The sequence below is a fragment of the Argopecten irradians genome, chromosome 2, assembly GCF_041381155.1.
Source record: "Argopecten irradians isolate NY chromosome 2, Ai_NY, whole genome shotgun sequence".
Classification (NCBI taxonomy): domain Eukaryota; kingdom Metazoa; phylum Mollusca; class Bivalvia; order Pectinida; family Pectinidae; genus Argopecten; species Argopecten irradians.
Window position 1 is genome coordinate 37,501,812 of NC_091135.1, and position 27,481 is coordinate 37,529,292.

The 27,481-nt window shown below is 35.4% G+C and overlaps 2 protein-coding genes across 3 annotated transcripts in view; one reads left to right on the top strand and one right to left on the bottom strand.

The window, feature by feature from the left end:
* LOC138315376 (FMRFamide receptor-like) overlaps window positions 1–26,739 on the top strand; it is a 31,475-nt gene extending 4,736 nt beyond the window's left edge. The window contains exons 2-3 of one of the 2 annotated variants that reach the window (XM_069256356.1): window positions 5,270–5,350; window positions 23,293–26,739. In XM_069256356.1, coding sequence (XP_069112457.1) covers window positions 23,379–24,707 — 1,329 coding nt within the window. In that variant the 5' untranslated portion in view covers window positions 5,270–5,350; window positions 23,293–23,378 and the 3' untranslated portion in view covers window positions 24,708–26,739. Of the gene's footprint in view, window positions 1–5,269; window positions 5,351–14,704; window positions 14,910–23,292 lie in introns of those variants that run through there. The other variant, XM_069256357.1, reaches the window with a different exon arrangement.
* LOC138315374 (probable ATP-dependent RNA helicase DHX35) overlaps window positions 1–27,481 on the bottom strand; it is a 182,590-nt gene that overhangs the window by 100,398 nt on the left and 54,711 nt on the right. The gene's annotated exons all lie outside the window — the stretch shown is intronic.

Sequence of the window (27,481 nt, forward strand, 5' to 3'; positions counted from 1 at the left end):
GGTCAGAAAATGTGGTAAAACCCCAGGCTTGCTGAGGGTTTTACCACATTTTCTGACCCCGAGGTTGGAATATCCCCTATCCTCCATGTGTATATAATGAAAGAGTCTTTTTCTCTCATATCATTACCAAATTTCCGTTAAAATGCCTGCCAGTCCTTCATTTTATTTCATTTTTTCCGATTTTTTTATTAAATAATTTTATGCTAAAACAATAAGATATCCTTAAAAAGCATACCCGTTTTTGACAAACTGAAAGTTTGCAGACAAAATAAGATCATTTTGTTGTATCTTATCTGGGTGAATGTATAATTCTCTTAAAAATATTTCGTGGCCTGACCGACTTTTTTCATACCCGATCACATCGTACAGGTTTGCGTACATCTGCGAAATATATAGCGCCAATATCCAAAACAACAAGAGGCCCAGAGGGCCTGTATCGCTCACCTGGTTTGTAATTCCAAGAGAAGTTCTGAATACAGGTTCATTGTTTCTTTTCTGAAGGAATTTTAATATTAACCTCTAAATCCCCTATTGGGCCCCATCCCTCCTGCCCCCATGGGGTCATAGCCAAAATTTATACAAGTTTTGTTCCCCTTCCCCCAAGGATGTTTATGGCCAAATTTGGTTACAATCCAAGCAGGACAAGTAGCGATTTATAGGATTTACCTCTATTTCCCCTATTGGGCCCCACCCGTTCTGCCCCCGGGGGGCCAGAGCCAAAATTTATACAAGTTCTGTTCCCCTTCCAAAAAGGATGTTTGTGGCCAAATTTGGTTACATTCCATGCAGAACTCTATGACTAGTAGCGATTTAAAGGATTTACCTCTATTTCCCCTATTGGGCGCCCCCACTCTCCTGCCCCCTGAGGGTCAGAGCCAAAATTTATATAAATTCTGTTCTCCTACCCCCAAGGATGTTTATGGCCAAATTTGGTTACAATCCATGTGGAACTCTATGACTAGTAGCGATTTAAAGGATTTACCTCTATTTCCCCTATTGGGCCCCGCTCCTCCTGCCCCCGGGGGGTCAGAGCCAAAATTTATACAAGTTTTGTTCCCCTTCCCCCAAGGATGTTTGTGGCCAAATTTGGTTACATTCCATTCAGAACTCTATGACTAGTAGCGATTTAAAGGATTTACCTCTATTTCCCCTATTGGGCCCCGCCCCTCCTGCCCCTGTGGGACCAGAGCCAAAATTTATACAATTTCTGTTCCCCTTCCCCCAAGGATGTTTGTGGCCAAATTTGGTTACATTCCATTCAGAACTCTATGACTAGTAGGGATTTAAAAGATTTATCTCTATTTCCCCTATTGGGCCCCGCCCCTCTTGCCCCTGGAAGATCAGAGCCAAAATTTATACAAGTTCTGTTCCCCTTCCCCCCAGGATGTTTGTGGCTAATTTTGGTTACAATCCATGCAGAACTCTAGGACAAGTAGCGTTTTAAAGGATTTACCTCTATTTCCCCTATTGGGCCCTGCCCCTCCTGCCCCCGGGGGGTCAGAGCCAAATTTTATACAAGTTCTGTTCCCCCTCCCCCAAGGATGTTTGTAGCCAAATTTGGTTACAATCCATGCAGAACTCTAGGACAAGTAGCGATTTATAGGATTTACCTCTATTTCCCCTATTGGGCCCCGCCCCTCCTGCCCCCGGGGGGTAAGAGCCAAAATTTATACAAGTTCTGCTCCCCCTCCCCCAAGGATGCTTGTGGCCAAATTTGGTTACAATCCATGCAGAACTCTATGACTAGTAGCGATTTAAAGGAAATGTTGACGGACGGACGGACGGACGGACGACGGACGACGGACGACGGACGACGGACGACGGACGCCGCACCATGACATAAGCTCACCGGCCCTTCGGGCCAGGTGAGCTAAAAACCAATCAAAGAGAAAAGATTGATTTTGTGTGTTAATTACATGTATTTCAGTTCTAACTACAACATTGTTGTCATTTTGAAGAAACGTAGCGGTAATTTTTACTGTTTTGTCACTTTAGTCAAAGCACTGCGTCATACGAGTCGTCACGACTTTAGTCGGAATTCCATTCATATATTGGCGGTTAAGGCTACTTTGAGTCGCTCTCGATCACCATAATCAGACGATGTTTTGATTTTGGAGCTTGTTTTGTTGTATCAACATTTTTCACAGTTGTTCATATGGGATCCAGCGAACATGATTTTGATACGAGTGTCCGACCTTTGTTGTGATACAGGATTGTACGTATTTAAACGTGATTCTTGTTCAGAAGCGAAGCGTAGGACTGTTCTCACTCAGATGGTAGGCTACCATATGTTAACTATATATAATATGTGGTTTTCATCTTCGACAGCATGTTTGCAATCATAAATTTGTGTCTATCATTCAGAGTTCTATAATCATTTAGTGATTGTGTGTGTTGTATGTAAGTTAACAGAAACATGCAGGCTACAGTACGGGCCATGATAGTTGGTCATTTTTGGACTTGGGCCTAACCGGTTTACATGTACGTGACACATGGGCACGCAACATATTCATTAATGATTACGCCTAGTAGATATACATGTACGTCATATTCTAATAGGATACGATGCACACATGATCAAAATACAATATATATTAACAGCATTAACGTGCCCCTGTGCATCAGGTAGGCCTAGATGGCATATTTCAACAGTTGTCTCCATGTAACACAAATTAATCTGCGCACGTGAAATGCCATGTAAGATAGATTTATGTTACATAGCTTTCTTACATGGGCAAACTCTATATAACATAGCGTGATATGAGAGAAACATTGGTCCTAGATGTGTCCTGTACTTGTCCTTTTACTGGGACTCTTACATGATTTGATATTGAAATAGACACATATGTCAACATTGTACAAAGACCCTGAATCTATCCCAAACAGACATTAAAAGTATGTAATTGTGATTTTTAATCCATTGAGAAAAAGTTACAAAATCAATTGCATAGTTCAATTAAGCCACAGTTAATTGGTTTTCTTGATTTCCCTTGCGTAGACCATAGATCAGCTGCTAGCTCTGTACTAGCTTTATTTCACAAGCCACACCATTCATAATATTTCAATAGCTAGATGTCAACATTGATAATTACTGCAGGTAAATCCATTTCAATAATTAGAGGCTCCATTGTGTAGACAGCCGATAGGTTTTACTGCCACACCATCCACTTCTAATTCACAGACGGAACTGGTTTGGTTAAGTACCATGTAATCACGTAAATAATTATTAGATTTATGCATTGATTTTATTTTAAATGGAAAATAAATATTTGCATAATACCCTAATAACTATCTGATGGAACTGAACTTGATGTATTTCAAAAAGTATAATGCCTTACTGAAATCGTTTTGTTTCATTTAAGGTTGTATGCTTTGTTTCACTGTATTTTGATTATCTCCCTTTAAGTACTTTCAGAAATCTTGGTAAATCTGTGATTCATTTTGAGTTGAGGTAGTTTTGCCATGATGCCAATGATCAATGTTGTTCAGCAAATTAATTAATGTAACTTTACCAATTAAAAAATATTTTAACAAAATATCTTTTAAATGATTTAGATTTTTTCTCAAACCTTTAATTATTTAGAGATGTATGAGTGGAAAATTCCATGTCCAAACCCCTGTTTTAGTCATTGTCCCAAAGACTAATTGACACAGAACTCAAGTTCAAGTATCCCTTTAATCCTCATTTACATCGCCTGAAATCAGGTGTAATAAGACACTAAATGTATTAGAAGTATAAAACACGTGGACAGACTGGGTTCGAACCCCAGACCTCTGAAAACTAGAAGAATGTTTACCAAATAAGTTACCTAGTCATCAGCAAATGATCCCGAACCTTTCCAGGTCTACAGTGAATTTCTGGTATAGTATGATTGTATGTGGTCTGAGCCAGGCTTACTCCCAAAGGAATGTAATTAATACATACATAGTACTAGCTAGTTAACTAGGCTACATATTGTGGATAGAAATGGAAACACCTTCACTGGTAAACAGAATACAAATTTCCAACATGAATCTAGGTATACCATTTTCTCTTTTAACTTTTAACAGTTTTTAAATAATGTTTTGTGGAATTGTATCAAACAATAATCATTTTAGCACAATCTTCATAATTACAAAGAAATCTTACAAATTACCAGGTATATTAAAGAACCAGTTGTTTCAAAAATCTGATTTTTTTTTATGATACTTGTTCATTCTACAGCTATGGCAATCTGTTATAAAACCTGTAGATTTTGACAGCATTGTTAGCATTTAATTATCTATACATGTATCATGCTTTGATTCACAAGCTTCAATGTCAATATGTAAAAACTGTGTAAAATTTATACATTTATACTGACAGTAAAAACACAAAATCAATAATTAAATGGTGGGTGTATATAAAAAGCTGTATGTTTTTGAGTGATAGATTTACCTCGATCAGGTCCATATAATCAGATAAGGAAATACAAAATACGAATATATTTCAAACTTCTGAATCCTATACAAAGAACCTTTCCGACTAAATCTATAGCTGATGGTATAGAATTATACTAAAAATACCTGTAAAACATAAATGCCCCCTCCCCTCACCACACACTTCTTCTGTTAAAGTAGTGAGGCTGAATATCAATCAAACTGCACCCTCCTTTAATAGCAATTCTTAAGAAAGCAAAAAAGGAAAACCATACTTCCCCAATACAAACTGAATGTAAGAAATATCCTGGTGTACATTAATAGTCTTGTCGTAAGATTGCACTCGTAAAGTAGAATGTCCCTTGAGATTTGTTCCAAATGAAATAAAATAAATTGGTTAATATATTAAATAATGACATAAATATGGTCTTTACTTGATGTGGAGTTAACAAACACCAAGCAGCCACTTAAAGGCTGATCTATTGGATTTAACCCTTTTACTATCTATCTACTGTCAGTCATGCCCTCAGTACTTATAAGTGACCTTCTTATGTGACCTTCTGCTCTAAATTCTCCGTAATAATGTCAATTAAAGATTTTTACTACAGAGCCAAAAACACTCTAACCATAAGTCCTAGAATTCCCTAACCCTTCACCCTAAGTGGAGCCAAGTAACAAAAACAGAAGATTCTAAGTTAAAGTATTACTTCAAAGTAATGAAAATGATTTTTATGCGAGTCTTCCCGAAAATAATGGATAAGAATTCCACTCATATTGATGTTTTTAGCATTCAGTTTTTGTGTGTTTCAGAAATGTTCTACTTGAATTGCTGTTTTTTTTTCAGTAACATTTTGTGTCTTTACATTAACAGGTACTACAAGGTAATTTGTGGTGCATCACTCCTGCTGCTTGTTGGTACAAAGAAGTGTGTCCTTCAACAAGGTCAACCGTGGTAAGTCATCTGTGAAATATTTTCTCCTACAATGTGTAAATACATAAAATTTTAACATATGAATCTGCTAACAGTGGTAGTCGAATGGTGTTTGACATTTGACCACTTTTTAGCCCTCTGACTGTCCCAATATTGCCAGGATATTTCCTGAAATTCTCACTTGTTGTCACAGCTACATGCTCTTAAAGTATCATACCTATTTGAATCAAGGGAATGAAATACAATCAACAAACAGGACCCAGTTTCATGAACATTCCTTAACTTTAAGGAATTTGTTTAATTTGATATACCACATAAGACAGGAAAGCATTACAGAAGGAGGCTCCCTACTTAAGATGTCTTCCTTAACTTCTGTAATACTTTCCTATAAGAAATTTTATGTTAAGGAATTCCTTAAAGTTAAGGAATGATTGTAAAACAGGGTCCAGATAGCATTGTTCCATAGACTATACCTACAGTCCCCTCCCCATCCCACACCACCCATCCGCACATGCTCCTCCCCAACATGTACCTCCTATCAACACATATTTCTGTCATGTTCGACACCATGTGCATTACATTGTTTGGCAGCTGGCAGCACATGCTACTCACAGATCAGACGTGTGACTGTAGACATAGAGACCATCACCCAGTTAGTGCTAACTTATTATCAGTACAATTAGCTTGTGCAGTAAGTGGAGCCTCTTAATTAACTCTACTGTCTCCCTCAGCAGTGTTGGAGGGGGACAGATCAGCTGGGTCCCAATGAATCCATTATACAGTCTAATGACTCTGATAGCAAACTCAAAACAATTCCTGTAACCTTCAAATCATGAATACAAGACCTCTCCAATGAAAAAAAAATCAACATGCTTTTGACATTTATCTTCTCACACCTATGTCTATAAATTGTGACCTCGGTACAAGATTCTATCTAACACCTTAATGAATCATGACATCCCTAATTATCACTATACCAGGAAGAAGTCGTTAAGTTGAAGGTCAATATCAAGATTGGATAAATCAAGGTCAATGACAGTGAATAAACATGTTGGTGTAGGGTTAGAGTCATGTTACTTTCAGATTTGTATGGAAAACTTCAAGTAAAGAATGTAAAATGCAATTTTGTTTGGTTTGGTTTCATTTTTTTCTTCAAAACTTTAAAAAGAATTTTAAGCCAGTTATTGTGGGACTTCACCCAATACAGTCAGATAATGCAAATATCACCAGCTATATGATACTATTATTCAGAGGTTATCAGGTTTATTACAATATTCTGGTTGCTCTTTAAAAAATTAAGAATATTTAGTCTTAATATAAGACAATATTCTGAGTACATTTAGGTCATGGGGATATGTTGAATGCATTATGAGATGCTATTGGCCTCATTTGGTACACTGACAAGTATAATTACCTTTTGTGAGCAAAGTTATTCTAAGTGGGCCCAAAGGCATCACATATATATATTATTCAGGTAGACTTTCATACCTTTCAGTAAGGAAACAATTGAGTTTATCCAGAAATCTATATGTAGGTACCTGAGCTAAAGTCACATCTAATAAGCTGATGTCTACAAGATGTTAATTAGGATCGTTAAATCATGGACATAGATTAATCCCAGGATGTAGTGGAACTAAAGCCTAAATTATAGGTCAATATATGGTGGGCGACTGTGTGTGGGCAGAACTACAAATGACTGTGATGGAATGCTGAATTATCTCTTATTGTTTAAGAACTTTCCCATTTTCAATGAAAATGATTGGGATGGGATGGGACATGACATAATTTGACTGAATGGAACATGGAATAACACTAGTAATAATCGTGGCAGGTTCAGTATAAGAAAAATTGCTCCTTTTTCTGAACCAACCATCAATTATACTCAATGAAAAGTATATGAAAAGTTACAAATATTGATCAACCTAAAGACCCAAACACCTTATCCTAGCTAGACTTAGATAAGCATAGCTTCAAGGCCTTTAATTCTGTCTTTGCATATTAAAGTGTTACCTCCCTTGCAGTTAGGTAGATATCCAAATGATGATTTTATTGTTTTGAGAGCGAAACTTTTTCTCTGAAAAGTATGATGATATACTCACCAACTGACAAGGGTAAATAACTCTGTAATATTCAAATAAAGAATTATAAGTCTGTAGGACTTCATCCCAGAGTATACATGAGATTGATCCTCTCTACTCAAGACAATCCTAAATCGTAATATCAGACCATAAGGTCTGGTCCTTTGTCCTACACTAGTATGTAATCCTAACATCCTACACTAGGATGTCATCCTAACATCCTACACTAGGATGTAATCCTAACATCCTACACTAGGATGTAATCCTAACATTCTACACTAGTATGTAATCCTAACATCCTACACTAGTATGTAATCCTAACATCCTACACTAGTATGTAATCCTAATGTCCTACACTAAGATGTCATCCTAACATCCTACACTAGGATGTAATCCTAACATCCTACACTAGTATGTAATCCTAATGTCCTACACTAGGATGTAATCCTAACATCCTACACTAGTATGTAATCCTAACATCCTATACTAGTATGTAATCCTAACGTCCTACACTAGTATGTAATCCTAATGTCCTACACTAGGATGTAATCCTAACATCCTACACTAGTATGTAATCCTAACATCCTACACTAGTATCTAATCCTAACGTCCTACACTAGTATGTAATCCTAATGTCCTACACTAGGATGTCATCCTAACATCCTACACTAGTATGTAATCCTAATGTCCTATATTTGTATGTAGTCTTAACATCCTACACTAGGATGTAATCCTAACAACCTACACTAGGTTGCAATCCTAATGTCCTACACTAGGTTGCAATCCTAATGTCCTATATTAGTATGTAATCCTAACATCCTACACTTAAGTGTTATCCCAACAGAAGTCGTCTCTATGTAAAGTGAAACCGGTCTTAGTGACCAGTTCTGTATAAAGATACCTACTTATTAAGACTTTTGAAGGGTCCCAAATGGATTACTTATAACACAATTTTACTTGTGTATAAAGACCACCTTTTCCTTGACCCTTTGGTGATATGTATAGACAGATTGTAGACAGACGGAAAATATCATAAAATTATGCCAGAGTATACAGAGATCTGGATTAGACAAGGGCCAGTTTAGACAGGCTTTGACAGGCTATACTGTATATATAGGTATACAGAGATCTACAAGGACCAGTTTAGACAGGCTTTGACAGGCTATACTGTATATATATATATATATACAGAGATCTGAATTAGACAAGGGCCAGTTTAGACAGGCTTTGACAGGCTATACTGTATATATACAGAGATCTGGATTAGACAAGGGCCAAGTTTAGACAGGCTTCGACAGGCTATACTGTATATATACAGAGATCTGGATTAGAAAAGGGCCAGTTTAGACAGGCTTTGACAGGCTATACTATATATATACAGAGATCTGGATTAGAAAAGAGCCAGTTTAGACAGGCTTTGACAGGCTATACTGTATATATCTATATACAGAGATCTGAATTAGACAAGGACCAGTTTAGACAGGCTTTGACAGGCTATACTGTATATATACAGAGATCTGGATTAGAAAAGGGCCAGTTTAGACAGACTTTGACAGGCTATACTGTATATCTATTTACAAGATCCTAATGATAAGCATCCGTCTAGAATAGTTAGGCCAGATCTTTAACTTGACCTGCGATCAGCTGTGGACTGAAATCGCGTACCTGTAGATTATTGGCTTTATCCAGACCAAATCAGTCAGGTATGAAATCAGAAGCAGCGTTCCAAAGAAAGTGGCCATTGTTTGCCAACAAAGTTATCGATTATCTTTACACTCTTAGTGTATTAGATATCCTCCAATTCTACACACAATCGTTTACCATAATTTCAGATAACTCGTTGATTGGTATTTAACTGGACTATGAATAGTCGTGATTGTTGATGTGGAGTAAAACAGTGAGAGATTGTGTTCAAGGGCTGACCTGTCACCAAATAGGACCGTATCTATAACCTGGCTACGCCCCAGCTAAACTGTGTCATACGACAGCAAACATGTGTAAAATTATTAAAATGTTACCTTAATCTATTGTCACACTAACTTGAAGAGCACATGATGTGATTATTGTGAGAATTTATAGTCACTGTATTACAAGTATAGTACTTTAGGTAGGTGGATAAATGGCCCCATTGTTGTTCGTTCTAAATATGGACACTCAGGTCCCTAAGGGATCACTGTACAATTCTTCATCTATCATACACTTCAACCCCATTTTTCCCTTACACTGATCAACCAACCCCCATTCCATAAAAAAATATTTAAAATAGCAATAAGTAAATCACTCCAAACCACCCACACCATATCAACATATCATAAATTGTCATCAACCTAATTTTCATGACCACATTATCCGAAATTTTAGTTGTGAAATTCACATTCGGAGTAAATGCAAAAAATTTTGGTATCAGGGGAAACAAAATCAGGAAATATAGATTGATTTCATACGAAACATATTACCTATACACTTCATAATTTGATAACTTTTGATTTCCTAAACTATCAACATGCAATTATTTATCAAATTTTATGTACATTGATTTCATATGAAACATGTTCCTAGACTATCAACAACTACTAATTAAATTTGATCTACGTTGATTTTATATGAAATATAGTCCTTGACTCTCCACAACTTGATAGTATATCTGATCTATATGTGATAGTCAGTTATGGTATTAAATCTTTTCACACCCCTATCTAGCTGATACCAGCTATAAATGCTTTTAGATAATCAAACAATAAAGACTAACATTCATAAATAAATTCCTATCTTTTGAAAACTTAACTGGCAAATTAGCTAACAATATCCATCTGTCATTTTTGTAGCTATAGTAATAAAGTTTCAATTGACATAAATTTTCACCTACAGCATAATCATAACACAAAAAATGAAGATATGTTATCTTTCAGATGATGGACTTTTTTATAGCTATTATGATAGGTGTGTGTGCCAATAAGTATACATATATATATATAATTAAACTCATACAACCCTGAAGATGCATTTTAAATCTCCCAAAACTAAAACTTGAATAGTTCACTATAAAATTTCAGGATGAATAAGTTCAGTTAATATCTAACAACTAACAGTAAAACCTGCCTAATAGAGACCACCTCTGTATAAAGACCACCTGCTTAATATGACCACTTCCTCATGGTCCTTGAGACAAAAATTTGACCTGTGTATATAGACAATTTGGCTATAGACCAATATTCCTTGGTCCCTTAATTGGGTGGTCTTCATAGACATGATTTGACTGCATGTAGTTCAAAGTTCTATACACAATTGTGCCAATATTTCCTTGCAATAATAGCAATTGTCTTTAAAAAAAAAATGAAAGGGCCATGTCTAATTCTTTCTTATGCATTTGCAATACCCCTTTTCCAACATGATTTTCCTTCAGGGGTGTAGCCAGGGTTAAAACAATGTGGATGCAATGACAAAAGTTTTTCTCTGCCTTATATAGGCATCATCTCTCAAAGATACCCAAAGTGACACCATTACCAAAAGCACATTCCAAAACAGATAACGAGATGTTAATCCTCTCTGTAGAGATTTCCTTGTATGATTCAATCAAAATTACTTCCTTTTGTTTTGAAAATATACTTAATAAAACTAGATCATTCCAAAATGGAGACACCCAACATTTCTTGATAAATTCTATTGAACTGTGGATATATATTATAAGTACCATGGTAAGCACACATTTTTGTTGCAATAGAATGTCACTATAGTAACATTAACGTTTAAATAAAATTGCTTGTATATTAACAAATCTGGTTGGGAGTATAGATACTCATGGGAGTTATTTTAACTATAGTATATCTTACGATACAAGCAAAGACAAAATTTGCTTCTTATAAATTTTGTGTATAAACCTTATCATTATTAATTCTAAAATGAACATAAAAATGATGTGGATGCATGGATGTATCGCAGTCTATGGTATAGCTACGCCCCTCTTTTTATAGTCAATTAAAATCTGAACTATAAAGATTTTTTTTCCTTTTTTACCTCCTATCAACCTTTTTAATGTCAGTGATACAGGCAATGATAGTTTTATTCGGAGGAACTCAAGTTATGTATTTCAAGAGATGCACAATTCCTGACCAGGGGACTGACATCTCTCTATTCCTGACCAGGGGACTGACATCTCTCTATTCCTGGGCAGGGGACTGACATCTCTCTATTCCTGACCAGGGGACTGACATCTCTCTATTCCTGGGCAGGGGACTGACATCTCTCTATTCCTGACCAGGGGATTGACATCACTCTATTCCTGACCAGGGGACTGACATCTCTCTATTCCTACCAGGGACTGACATCTCTCTATTCTGCAGGGGACTGACATCTCTCTATTCCTGACAGGGGCTGACATCTCTCTATTCCTGACCAGGGGACTGACATCTCTCTATTCCTGGGCAGGGGACTGACATCTCTCTATTCCTGACCAGGGGACTGACATCTCTCTATTCCTGACCAGGGGACTGACATCTCTCTATTCCTGACCAGGGGACTGACATCTCTCTATTCCTGACCAGGGAACTGGCATCTCGATATTCCTGACCAGGGGACTGGCATCTCTCTATTCCTGACCAGGGGACTGACATCTCTATTCCTGACCAGGGGACTGACATCTCTCTATTCCTGACCAGGGGACTTGTATCTCTCCCATACTCCAGCTCCTGTCACTGTCTCTATATTACCTGTGATCTATTGTTTGTTTGAATCTTGCTGTCAATAGCCTAAACAGTACAGCATATGGTCACATGAAATGTCAGATACAGACATGCATTTTGATTTCAAAATCAATGAAATTAATATCATACTGTGAGGAGGGAGGCCGCTAAATGATTGTAAAACCTGATTAAATAATACAAACTTTACTTTTCTGCACTTGGGTTTACAAAGTTAATTATCTGTGTTCACTAATTAATTTATCATTCTCTATGAGCACCACTTGAGCATGACTACCAAAAGATGACACATGATGTGTTTTAATGCTTAATTCAAAGGATCATGATCAAGCAAAGCTTCATAGAAAATGAAACTCTAGGAAATCAAGTGAAGTCTGAACCCCAAAAATACCTTCTTTTCAAAGGCAGGACATTTTAGCTGGATTTCTACCATTTGCTTTACAGTAAATTAAGACCCGGTTAATCTTGCACCAATTATCTGATCATTTAATTAGCGGTAAAGCCTGGCGAAGGTTGTCTAAAGGACAGCTGCACCTTCCAATAATTAGCTGTCATCACCAGTATTGTACCAACAACCGGACAGCGGTCAGTCTGAATCTCAATAATATATTCATATCTATAAAGGGCAGGGATGATATCAGGACATTTAGGACAAAATTTGGACAAGTTTGGATTTGGTACAAAATCGTGATTTCAAATAAAGACCAATGGAGGTAAGGATGAAATTAGGATTGACGTCAATATCCTTAGAAAAAGTAGGTCAAACAGGAATTAGAAAATGAAATCATGACGTCAACATTTTAGACAAAATCAGCTAGTTAAAACTTGGATAATTAGGAATGAATGTCATCACTTTAATTTTGGAATCAACATCAAGCCAAATTTGGGTTATGGATGAAACCACAAAAACTCAACATCAGATTTTGGTTAAGAGTGAAACCTCAACAAATCAATTCAGACTTACAGTTCGGGGTGAAACCACGACTTCTATATTTGATATTTAATCATGTCAAAGTTGAGTAATAGTTTTTGTTAATATTATATTTGACCAAAACAAGTGCATTACCAGAATTAGATTCATTTCATCATTGCAGACTTAACTTTTGTTACGACGACTCATTGTTTAATTGTGGATTAGATTTCGTGTTACAGAGTACACTACCCTTGTACAGAGTTTGTAAGCGGACTTGATCCTTCACTGAAAGGCTTTATAAGGAACAATAGCATTGTTAAACTACATCATACCTAAAGAACAATACCTGCATAGTAAAGTATTCCTTTGACCTAGCTAACCTGCGATTCAACTCAAATTTACATCCTTCTTTTTCAAATACACACACGACAACTAGACAAATCTATATACTCTATCAAATAGTCACTATATTCCGATTAAAATGTTTCCGACCGCTTCTTTAAGATTTTCATTTTGTATGCTCAAAATTGTCTTGTGAATTTTTTTGAAGTTTCAAAATGTAAAACAAGTAGAATTTTTCAGTTCTTAAAAAGAACACTGATGTAATATCAGCTTTATTATAATAATCAGTCTGTATGATGTATTTTTATGAATTTGAGGAGAAACTGAACGTTGTTTTTTTTTTTTTTTTTTGTCTCATGCTTTGATAATTCAAAGATAATGCTTGACTATAATATGAAAACTACAAATAATTGATAAAACAAATATAACCCTCTGTTTCAATGAAACAACACTAGGACTGAGATGGAATATAAGCTGGATTAGGAGTCTCATTTTAACATACAATAGAAAAAAGAACTGCAAAGTTTTGTATGTGTTTCAGTCAGTTTGTTCATTATCAATGAATTTCAATAAACTATAATATGTTATTTTACTTAGCTTTAAGCTTTCGTATGATTTAATTGTTGCTTGCAAGTATAAACTGGTATGAAAGTTTTGTTACCTAAGGAAAGTATGAGGATGAAATTTCACATCTGAATAATTTATTCCCATAAATGATGCATGTGATTTAATTAAATCGTTAATCAGTTGTAAAGTATCGAACCGATAAGAAATTAATGAACTAATCAATCGTATAAGACCGAGACCTTCAAAGGTGCATTATATATCCGCATACTGACCTTATGGGGCCCAGATCAAATTAACTATGAAAGTAAATTTATAGGTGGTCTCAAGATTTAACATCAAAACCCTCTGAAACATAAACAATTTTCCCTGTTACAACCACACATGCATATTCTGGGTATAAAAGATAAATGCTCCGATAATTATTCAATAGTATGAATTGTTAATAGAGCAATGGCAATTATACTAGCCCAATTCATTATAACCATACATTAGCAAGAGTGTGTATATAAGTATACATGTATGCTGACATTTTTTTCAGCTAATTGTATACCAAATCTGTTCTAAAATACTTCTATCTCCACTTTAGAGCGCTGTCGGTGAAACGTGACCCTATAGGCAATACACTAAAATCAATGAAAGACCAACAGGTTATCGCCATTTAAAACCTACATATCGTACCGTTTTTCGTAATGATAAGGGGAAACATAAGAATGAGTCGTTTGTCTTACTCATAAACTTGTAACGTCAGTGTTTCCGTAAACAATTTGCTGTATATAATAGTAGTCTTTTGTCCAGGTGCAACCGATAGCTCTCGGTACCTACACTATATACATCAACTGTTAACTCTCGACCTGATATTTTCTCTTTGTCTGAAACTTAATTGTAAACAGACAAAGAAATTACAAATCTAAATATTGTAACTGCCAGGGATTAATTCAATTGATAATAGAAATTAGGAGTTTAATGCTATCACAATGAGCAAGGTAAGATTGATGTTTCTTTTAAAATGTTTATTGAGATATGTTTTATACTATTATTGTTCATATTTGATTTGATTTACAATCAAACCTGTCTAATGAAAATGGTATGATAATGCTGATGACCTGGTGGTCATTGATTTTGGTGATCTTTTATATATATACGTACTGTGTCAGGTATTAGAGTCCTGTTTCCATGTCATTTCCCATTGTCCTATATTCTTTGAAAATCAGCACATGCATACAGTACATATTCTTTTTTGAAGGACAAGATCTGAATATTTTAAAGTAGTCAAGTTTCAATTCTCCCATTCCTTGACCTTCAAAATATTTCATCTGTATTAATTATCTGTGACAATTCACCCACCAGGTTTACATTACCATATTTATAAATGTTGACTGGTTTTTAAGATTAACTTACAAATTTCATTTAAATCTATTTGGTAACCATGGCAATCAAATAACATCTGATGCCTTGAAAACTCTAACCATGCATTGTTTAAAAACACTTACAGAGCAATTTTCAGTTCAATCAAGGTATATTGACCAATTAGTAGAAATTTTGTAAAGACATATTGACGAGCTTCATCTTGTATGACAACTTTTAAAAGGACAAAGACACACTATGTGGGAATATAGCTAGGTCATGACTAGATGGGACAGAACACAGCAGAGTAATACGTAATGCCACAACCCATGCTCACCCCTTCATTTATGGTCAGGGTATAAATACAATCTAGAAGCAAACACCATGTTGTGATGCTCCATATAATATATCAATTAGTGGAACTTCTATCACTTAGGATCACATTCATGTAAACCCAAATGTCTTCTTAGCAACAACTTATTAGGCGGTAATGTCAAATTACAATTCAAACTTATAAATTCTGCCTCTCAAAACATCAGGCTCTGTAAACAACATATCAATTCTAAAATAAGGATCAAATTAAAATCATAAAGATTTAAACTGATTTTTGAGACCAGCTTTATATAACCTAGACTCATGCTTTGTTCTGTGGAACTTATTGTAAATCAAAATTGTGAGATTTACCCACTTTTTGTGACTTTGTCCGGTGGAACTTATCGTATATCAAAATTGTAAAATTTACCAACTTTATGTGTCTTTAATGTATTGGAATATGGGATAACAAATCTTCAAAATTTGATATTTACATTTTCATTGCAGTCCCACTATGTAACCTTATCAAGCACAGTTGGCATTCATCAGTCTAGTCATATTGGCTATGAATGCCAACTGAAAGACGTTCAATATTTAAATGATCAGTGTTCTGGATTTGCCTAAAGAATCCTAGATTTTCTTAAATCTTCAGAACTAATCATTTTCTCCAAGACTTTAGGATTAAATGTAAAAAGCGTTTCTTTTCAACCTAAATATAAAATCATTTTCAAACTGCAATTTTCTCAGATAATAAAGAAAATTGAAATTTAAAATTTTCATTCAGGAAAATGTTTTCTCAAGCTGTATCCAATATCCTGTCCATTATACTTGAATCAATGACTTTCTCTAGCATTGGGGTTTCATTATAACTACAAAATTACATTTCTAAGATGAGATCATGCAATTCCAAACTAAAGCAATAATCAAAATCTTCTAAATCAAACATACTTATTGCCGCAGTGTCCAACTGGTTAAGATGCCCTGACAGATACCATTTATACAGGCCTTTCAACTCTAGACTGCAAGTTTGAATCCACTATGGGGATTCGAAAGCTAAGTACTGACAGGTGGTTGGAGATTTTTCCTCTGGTTAGTCCGGCTTTCATGCAACTACATGTATAAACTTGATCCATACTTAAATGACCCTGGCTGTTAATAGGAAGTTAAGCTGATCAAATAAAAACCAAAATTTCAAACTAAAGCACTTATTAAAATCTTCATGCACATGGTCAATAAAACATCGCGAAATCAACATGATCCTTTCACCAATGTTTTACCAATTCTTTTTTCATTAACTAATATACCAGGTACATATACATCCTTGAAGACGAGACTCATGTGAAACTTAAACTGTCAAAATCTTTAGTTTAGGAGGAGTTCGCCGGACAAAGTTGTGTCTAAAGACAAACAGACACAAACAGACAGACGGACAACCTGATTCCAGATTTCAGTATAACCCCCCTCCTTTTACTCTGTTGCGGGTGCAGGGGGGGGGGGGGTTATAACTATTGTTTTTATCCATCATTTACCTTAAGTTGAGATATTTTGGATGTGGTCAGTTTGGCTTATTTGGCATAAGAGCGCAAAAATTTAACACACCATTTATTTATATATATAACGATCAACGCATCTACATACCATTTATTACATACGTGAACACCTACTCCCGGATAAATTACTCGATCACTTATTTAAAACATACATTTAAGGTGTGTGCTGTCAATCGGAAAAATAATGTTATCTGTGCGAGTCTTTGTTAAGTGCCAAAATGTATATAATTAGATGTGTGAGTATTAATCACTGGTATTGAAGACCAATATTTCAAAGTGTTGTCTTTCTATAGATAAGGCTTAAAAACTATTTGAATTTGAAAACTAATCACTTAAGTTTTCCATTATTGCGTGATCTATGTATAAACAAAGTAAATCTTCAACAATTTTTTTCTTTTATCAAATCAATTATACACCAAAAATTCACATGGCATAGAAAAATGCCAAATTTAAACACACCTAAATGTAACCACCCTATTTTGGTAAAATTTTCCTGATGCCAAATTATCCCAATTTACGGTAACAAAATTGTAGAAAGAACATGGAATACAGGCTACACATAGCTAATTCAAAAGAAAACATCAATATGTTGGAAAATTTTTAGCAATAATATCAATAGCATTCACAAGAACTCTGTAATATCTGTTCAAACCCATTGACTATCTAATATTAATTAATTAACATCAGGCAGGTCAAGCAGTGTTGCAAACAACACAATAACATTGTAGTAGGATTACTGAATATGGCCGGAGTCATTTGTCTGGCCACAGAATATATTGATTACATGGAATATCTGTCGGGTAATCTTCCTAATGCATCCTGTAATTCGTCACCCTGAATACCATAACATTAACTAAGTCCTAATCTGTACCTGAATCAGGTGATTGCTTTATCGCACAAATAACAAACAAAGCCTGTATTATAATATCTATAAACGCTAGCTATATTATCTCTGCGACTGTGAATCTGCCTAGTTAATTGTCATTGTTTAAAAATCAGTTTTAAAAACATAGAAACAAAAGGACTCTCATTCGCAAAATTAAACAAAATATTGTTGTCAATTACTCTGTAAACATTTGTTTAAGAAAGTAAATAAACAACCCGGAATATATGTTCAACTGAGGTGCTTGGTGTGTATCCTAATAATATATCTATACATTTGTCAAGCAATTTCAAATTTTGAAATTTTCATTTTTATTAAAACTTTAAAATTCTGTCTTTGTATATTGCAGTTACCTCCCTTGTGCTTATAGGTGTCTATTTTGACATTATTTTGAGAATGAGTTACATTCATCTTTTTCTCTGAAAACTATGATATAATCATCAATAATGCTCGAAAACACATAACATAATAATAAATACCTACCTAAAAGTGCAGATAACTGTTAAATGCAATTACAGAATACAGGTCAGATAACTCTGTAATATGCAAGTACAGAATAAAGGGCAAATAACTCTGTAACATGCAAATACAGAATAAAGGGGCAGATAACTCTCTAATATACCAAAGCAGATATAACATCAATACAAGGGAACATTCAGACCTATTTTCAGATTTGATATACAGTAAAACCCCTTAAACTCGAACTGCAAGGGACCAGGTTCATAGTTCGAGGAATACGAGGTATTCGACTCATCCAAGGTTTGCCAAAATAGGCATATGTACTGGCCACAGTCTGTGACGAACCTTGCATGTCAATAACGTTTGAAGTATTATTTTCCAGCATTTAAAACATTTGTATATATATAAGGGCGATATTCAATCGTTCAACGTTGTGAATTGCTGAAAATTGCTATTCTGTGACAAACCTTGTATGTCGATAACATAGTAAGTATTGTTTTCTAGAATCTAAATTATTCATAACGGTGATTTTCAATGATTGTTATGTTAATAAAATGTGAATTTTATAAATATGCACATTGTGAAATGCTAAAAATTGCCACAGTCTGTGACAAAGCTTGCATGTTAATAACGATTTAAATATTGTTTTCCAGAATTTGAAATATTTATAACGGTGAGTTTCGATCGTTATGTTATTAAAATGTGTATTTTATAAAAATGCACGTTTTGAAATGCTGGAGAGAATTTGAAGTGTAAATTAGGCAGAGCAAATGTCTAGTTAGCTATCTACATGAAGGTCAAGAGGTACAGTGTAGTATATTGATTAAAATTCGCCATTGGCAGATGATTTTAAATGATTTAAAAATGATGCATAAGCACTGTAAAATTGCTAATCAAAATATCATCGTATTTGAAAGGCACTAATGTAAGAGGAAACGATGCTTACAGAAACCGCGAAAGTTAAGTGACCCAATTCGTAAAAAAAACAATATACGGAAGGCATTGATTAAAAATAACATTGATTTGCTGCGTATGGATGAGCTCTGTCCTTTCAACCTTAACTTCAACTAAAACATTAAAAAGACTAGCAACCGCAAAAGATGGAAATTGAATACTGATAACATAACGGAATGAGGAGCCGTGACTCGTTAGGACAATCCTCATTTCTGTTAAATAATCCAATTGACAACTTCCGCATCCATATGATAGAAGCACTGTTCGACAAATAGATAGTTTCTTTAAGTACTATGCATTTGACGGGAACGGGATATATTTCTGTTCGAGGAATGAGGGGTATTCGACGAATAGCAGTTCGAGCTATCCGGGGTTTTATTACATAAATTATATAAGGGCACGGTCGGGACCATGGGATCAGTTCGAGGAATAGGGGGTATTCGAGGAATGCGAGTTCGAGTTCGAGGTGTTATACTGTATCTATTTTCTGGATTAAAAGTTACCCTATTTGTTGTCATATTTAGAAGTTAAATATCTTCTCCGACATCTTGTACAACCAGAAATATGATTGGTCTATCAGCAAAGGGAGGAAACTCTCAACAAACTAGAGGGAACACTAGTACTCCCCTTAAAGCGTAATTTAAAAAGGCCATTTTAAAATGTTTCAGATCACATTTTCTTATTAATATTGTTCCATAAAGGAAATCCTCTGAAAAGAGGAAGAATCACATCCTGTACAACATATCATAACATTGGTCAAATAATGCTTTGTCATATCTGAAAATCTGTAATCCGATTAATTCATAAGTAATTTAGTCACAATATAAAACCATCAAAGGTAAAACAATACAGAAAGGTATCATTATTACCGGCCAGTCATTACATAGGGGTGCTAAAGATTAATATGTCATTTACTGAGGTCACAAAACAATAGAAATCTGAAACCAAACAGAATCATGTAACTAGAATATGAAAAGCATGCAAAATGGTTTATTATTAATTTTTGACAATATTTGAAAGACATTATATGAAAATAATTGCAAACTCATTAGGAAATACATTATAAATGTAATGATATATTTAATCAAAGTAAAATAAATCACATTTTTCTTTCATTATGTTTCCCAATAATGACAATCTAATTAATTAAGTCAGCATCAAATGCAAGGAAGTTAAATTAAATCTTTAGATAAATATGAATTTTAAGAAGTAATTCATTTATGTTGGTCTTATCAAAATTACATTAAATATCCTAGTTATCAAAAAAGTTTTTCATTTTGTGGTATGAAAGTAAGACTTATGAAATTCTAAGTGCTGTTTTCTAACTAAGGAAAGCCAGAAGCCAGTTAGAGATATGCTTCATACAACTATCAGAGTATCTATGTTATTACAATGAAACTGCAGATCTAGTATGGTATGTTGTGAAGGATGGGTACAATGACATATAGTTGCCACTTTAGCGAACATCTGCTATAGGAATGTCCTCCTCCCCACACACAGACATTTTACATCTTTGTCTCAGCCTCACTGAGATTAGCAGTGAAATACTGGTGCTGAATGGCTCTGTTAGACTTCTAGGCCTATGGCAGGTGTTATCACAGGGAGCATAAATACAGTAAAACCTGTCTTAGCAGACCACCCCAGTATAAAGACCACCTGCTTTATATCAACACTTTTCTAGTACAGTAAAATCTGCCTTAGCAGACCAGCCCTGTATACAGACCACTTGCTTTATATATCTAGTACACTTTTCTAGTACATAAAAACCTACCTTAGCAGACTACCCCTGTATAAAGACCACCTGCTCTATATCAACACTTTTCTAGTACAGTAAAACCTGCCTTAGTAGACCACCCATGTATACAGACCACCTGCTTTATATCAACACTTTTCTAGTACAGTAAAATCTGCTTTAGCAGACCACCCCTGTATAAAGACCACCTGCTTTATAACAACACTTTTCTAGTACAATAAAACCTGCCTTAGCAGACCATCCCTGTATAAAGACCACCTGCTTTATAAAAACACTTTTCTAGTACAGTAAAACCTGCCTTAGCAGACCACCCCTGTATAAAGACCACCTGCTTTATATCAACACTTTTCTAGTACAATAAAACCTGCCTTAGCAGACCACCCCTGTATAAAGACCACCTGCTTTATAAAAACACTTTTCTAGTACAGTAAAACCTGCCTTAGAAGACCACCCCTGTATACAGACCACTTGCTTTATATCAACACTTTTCTAGTACAATAAAACCTGCCTTAGCAGACTACCCCTGTATAAATACCACCTGCTTTATAACAACACTTTTCTAGTACAATAAAACCTGCCTTAGCAGACTACCCCTGTATACAGACCACTTGCTTTATATGAACACTTTTCTAGTACAATAAAACCTACCTTAGCAGACTACCCCTGTATAAAGACCACCTGCTTTATAACAATGCTTTTGTAGTACAGTAAAACCTGCCTTAGCAGACCATCCCTGTATAAAGACCACCTGCTTTATAAAATCACTTTTCTAGTACAGTAAAACCTGCCTTAGCAGACCACCCCTGTATACAGACCACTTGCTTTACATCAACACTTTTCTAGTACAATAAAACCTGCCTTAGCAGACTACCCCTGTATAAAGACCACCTGCTTTATAACAACACTTTTCTAGTACAGTAAAACCTGCCTTAGCAGACCACCCCTGTATACAGACCACTTGCTTTATATCAACACTTTTCTAGTACAATAAAACCTGCCTTAGCAGACTACCCCTGTATAAAGACCACCTGCTTTATAACAATGCTTTTGTAGTACAGTAAAACCTGCCTTAGCAGACCACCCCTGTATACAGACCACCTGCTTTATATCAACACTTTTCTAGTACAATAAAACCTGCCTTAGCAGACCACCCCTGTATACAGACCACCTGCTTTATATCAACACTTTTCTAGTACAATAAAACCTGCCTTAGCAGACTACCCCTGTATAAAGACCACCTGCTTTATAACAACACTTTTCTAGTACAGTAAAACCTGCCTTAGCAGACCACCCCTGTATACAGACCACCTGCTTTATATCAACACTTTTCTAGTACAATAAAACCTGCCTTAGCAGACTACCCCTGTATAAAGACCACCTGCTTTATATCAACACTTTTCTAGTACAATAAAACCTGCCTTAGCAGACTACCCCTGTATAAAGACCACCTGCTTTATAACAACACTTTTCTAGTACAGTAAAACCTGCCTTAGCAGACCACCCCTGTATACAGACCATTTGTCTATTAACAACCTTTGTCTAAAGGGTGGTCTTTACAAACAGTGTGTATGTACTTAAGTTCAATTTTCAACAGTGTCAATAGGTAACTTGATTTGATTGGATTTTGCTGCTGTCTTATCAATATATAGGGGTGTGGCCTTCGTCATATATTAATCAGTTCATGTGAATCTGTTAAGTTGTTCAATATATATTAGGGAGGCTGTGGTACATTAAATATCCAGTAGTGTCTCATTGTGATAGAGGGAACAATCAAAAAGTCATAGTGCTACCCCATTAAACAATATATGTTTATCGTTGTTGATGTTTTTTGTTCTATTCTTATTCTAGTGTGTTATATATTTTAACATAATTTACAGTAGCTGAGTGTTTGAAATGTTGAAACATATTATCCCAATTGCCTTTAGGTTCTGTAGTCTAAGTTTGAATTACACTTGGGGCAAATAATCATAGGTTGGTTATTTTTCTCATGGTTATCCAACTTTCCTCCACTGGCAAAGTTTTTAAAAACCTTATACTGTTAATAGGACACGAAACCCACAATTGCAACTAATTAGCTTTAAGAAATAATTCCACCATTTTGTTTCTTACAGATTAAGCAATCCAGTCAAAGCCATCCTTGAGAGGAGAGATGTAATTCTAACAAGGATATTTGAGAGTGACCAACGCCGTGGACACAATGTCAGCCACCAACTACAGTACAACCATGGTGAATGATGCCGCATCAATTTACCTCAACTACAATACAACAGGAATGGACAATGTGAACTGGACGACTACCACTAATGCCACACTATCAAATGTGACATCGGTAATGGTCACATCTGGCGCTGATCAGCAATGGGCCAAAATCATCTACACGTACTTAGGACCAAGTATCTGTGCCTTTGGTATATTGTGTAATATTCTGAACTTAATCGTGCTGATGCAGCACCAGCTGAAAGAGTCGCCATACACATATTTAACAGGTCTTGCCTTTACAGATCTTGGTGCTCTTCTCCTTTCATTTCTCTTCATGGTGTTCTCACACAAAAACCAAGGAGTGTACTTCTGGCGGTTTTTCGAAGCGCACATATTCATTCCGTTTGTGAATATTTGTACCAACTCCAGTGTGTGGATAGTTGTGCTGCTCACCATCGAGAGGTTTCTCTTTGTGCGTCACCCTCTGTGGGCTAAAGCCACGTGTGACCGCACCAGTGCTAAGGTGAAAATCGTCTGCATTATACTCCTAATTCTAGCACTAAACATTCCCCGTTTTCTCGTGTTCAAAGTCAGTTACCTTCCTGACGGTACACCATTCCTTAACTCCACAGTATTCCGTAAAAGCGACACTTTTCATGCCATCAATTGGGTTTACGCACTTGTCATCAATTTCATTCCACTTGTTATTCTTAGCACAGCCAACATCTACCTTGTGGTTGCAGTTAAGAGAGCCAGCATCCAACGCGAGGTTCTTCAGATCCGCAACAATAAAGAAGCAGCGTGGCAGCGAGAGCAGATGCGCCTCACTATTACACTCATAAGTATAGTATTTCTATTTATAATTTGCATGATTCCATCAGCCTTTGCAGACTTTCCAATTGCATATGCACTTTTTGGAAAAGGTTACACACAGGAAGAATTCGGTCTCCTACCGGCATATAGAATCACTGGCTACATCAGTAACCTACTTGTATGGTGCAATCTTTCTATCAACTTTGTACTTTACTGTGCATTCAACAACAAATTTCGCCGCGTCATGTGCTGGACATTTCAAAATTTTTTTCACTTTCGTCGCAAGGATGGATCTTTTTTATTATTAGTCAATTTCAAAAACGGACATTCCATCACACGCAACAACAGCAGCCAAACGAACAGCATGACTATGCAGACGAAGGTCTCGTCACTTTCACCCGAGGCCCTGATCAGGACAGAGAAGATAGACAGCAAGAAGAACTCTATAACAGCGACTCTGTATGAAAAACCAGAGCCTTTGTCTGATAATGAAAAAGACAGTGAAAAAGATTGATTTACATTTTGATCATGTGATAGTCACATGATATCAGTCAGTCTTATGACTGAATTTTAGTGTTTGTGGGTCAGATTATGTTGATGATATATGCTCCTAAAAGGGAACAATGCCAATAGACTCAGAATAGTGGGATGGGAGTCTGTGGAAGATTGCCGAGAACACAAAGAATGGTGATGTCATCAAAACATGTATTAATCCAGAATGATTTTTCAGTGATACTTATAGTGCACTTATAATACCAATCAAACAGTAATCAATGACAATTTAACTATATGGATGCTATGATGTCATCAATAAATGTGTGACCTATATAACACATGCATGGACAAATTATGATGTCATCAATATGTGTGTGTTATGATGTCATCAATATGTGTATGAGCTATGAACAATATATGATGTCATCAATAGCTGAGAGTTGTGAACACATCATCACAAAATGTGTGAGCTACGTATAACTATGGACAATATATAACGTTATAAATCAACATAACACATGATCATGTTTTGTGAAGTATTCATACCCTTGTGCTGATTGTGAATGATTGGATCTAAAAATGACACCATTAGCCTTAAATGATGATGTCATCAATAAATGTGTACCCTGATGAGCTTTTACACTATAAATATAAATATGATATAAATCATCCACTTCAAAGACTGCATCATACTGACATAAAACTATCCAATCATATTCAATGTTATAATAATATCAGTCTATGAATATGAAAGTTGATATCATAATTAATTTTGTACAATATGTGAACTTTGATGTATGTCAAATGTATAATAATTGTGTACTGTGATGGTGCATACATTTCTACCTGTTTATTAATCATACATGTGAATGTGCCTCAGAAACAAAATGTTTGATATATAAAACTGTCTATTCCTCCACTATGAAACTCACACATGCATTAATTAAACATCCATAATCCATAATTAGAAACAAACAAAAATGAAATTAATGATCCAAACTACAAAAGAAAATTCATTGAGATTTCATCCTTCAATGTTAAATCTGTTTATCAAGCAATACACAATTTGTTAGGATTTATTTTTCATCTGAAACTGGGCTGTCAGTTATTAGACATTGCTTACTTTAGAGTCATCAGGATTTTCCATTAATCTATTTTTGAGCTTGCTAGCAATCAACAACTTGTCCAGTTGTTATAACTCTAATTTGGTAAAATTGGTATCATTTGAATATAAAGACGTCCAACATAAGATTCAAACATATGCACATTATTGAATCATCTAAATCCCCGTAATAGGTTATCATATTTGACCCAATAAACACCTAGGGTGGTTAAAAACATTTCACAAAATTATTCCAAGGTCTTCAAGTCATTAATTAATTTACAAAAGAAATCTATAGAGAAATTTATAGAGAAATCTACAGAGAAATCTTAAAAGAAATTTACTGAGAAAACTAGAGAAAACTAGAGAAATCTAGACAAATCTATAGAAAAATCTATAGAGAAATCTACAGAGAAAGCTATAGAGAAATCTAAAGAGAAATATAGGGAGAAATCTATAGAGAAATCTATACAGAAATATATCGAGAAATCTATAGAGGAATCTATAGAGAAATCTATAGAGGAATCTATAGAGGAATCCATAGAGAAATCTGTAGAGAAATCTATGGAGAAATCTATAGGGGAATCTAGTGAGGTATCTATAGAGAAATCTAGAGAAAATCTATATACAAATCTAGAGAGAAATCAAGCGAAATTTTCAGTCTGTATTAAAGTCAATGTAAGTGAAATTAAGGGGACAGGGGCACTTATTGGCTCAAATATGGTAATTTTGAAATCTTTAATGGAAATAAAAAGTTCTATACAAATTGATTGCCAACCAAACTATACATTTGTTTTCACTCATTTTCTGTATGAATATTCATCATAAGTACAATGTATGTATATAAAAGTATTTTTATTGTCTATATATATAATTATGTTCTTATATTGTTTCAATTCCTAATTGTTGTTGTCACCATTAGATTAAATAAAATCCCTTTGTTGTTAAATCTGACTATCATTATTATTTATCTATTACCATAAGTTCCATGTACCATCTAACAATATCAATGACCTGATCCAGATCATTTACAAGGAAATGTTACTCTTATCATGGTAAAAAAAAAGAAAATGCCAGAGGCCAGGATCAGAGCATCAGAAATATATGGGGAAAATGCCAGAGGCCAGGATCAGAGCATCTGAAATATATGGGGAAACTGTCAGAGGCCAGGATCAGAGCATCAGTAATATATGGGGAAACTGCCAGAGGCCAGGATCAGAGCATCAGTAATATATGGGGAAAATGCCAGAGGCCAGGATCAGAGCATCAGTAATATATGGGGAAAATGCCAGAGGCCAGGATCAGAGCATCAGAAATATATGGGGAAAATGCCTGAGGCCAGGATCAGAGCATCAGTAATATATGGGGAAAATGCCAGAGGCCAGGATCAGAGCATCAGAAATATATGGGGAAAATGCCAGAGGCCAGGATCAGAGCATCAGAAATATATGGGGAAACTGCCTGAGGCCAGGATCAGAGCATCAGTAATATATGGGGAAAATGCCAGAGGCCAGGATCAGAGCATCAGAAATATATGGGGAAAATGCCAGAGGCCAGGATCAGAGCATCAGAAATATATGGGGAAACTGCCAGAGGCAGGATCAGATCAGAAAGAATCAGTAATATATGGGGAAAATGCCAGAGGCCAGGATCAGAGCATCAGTAATATATGGGGAAAATGCCAGAGGCCA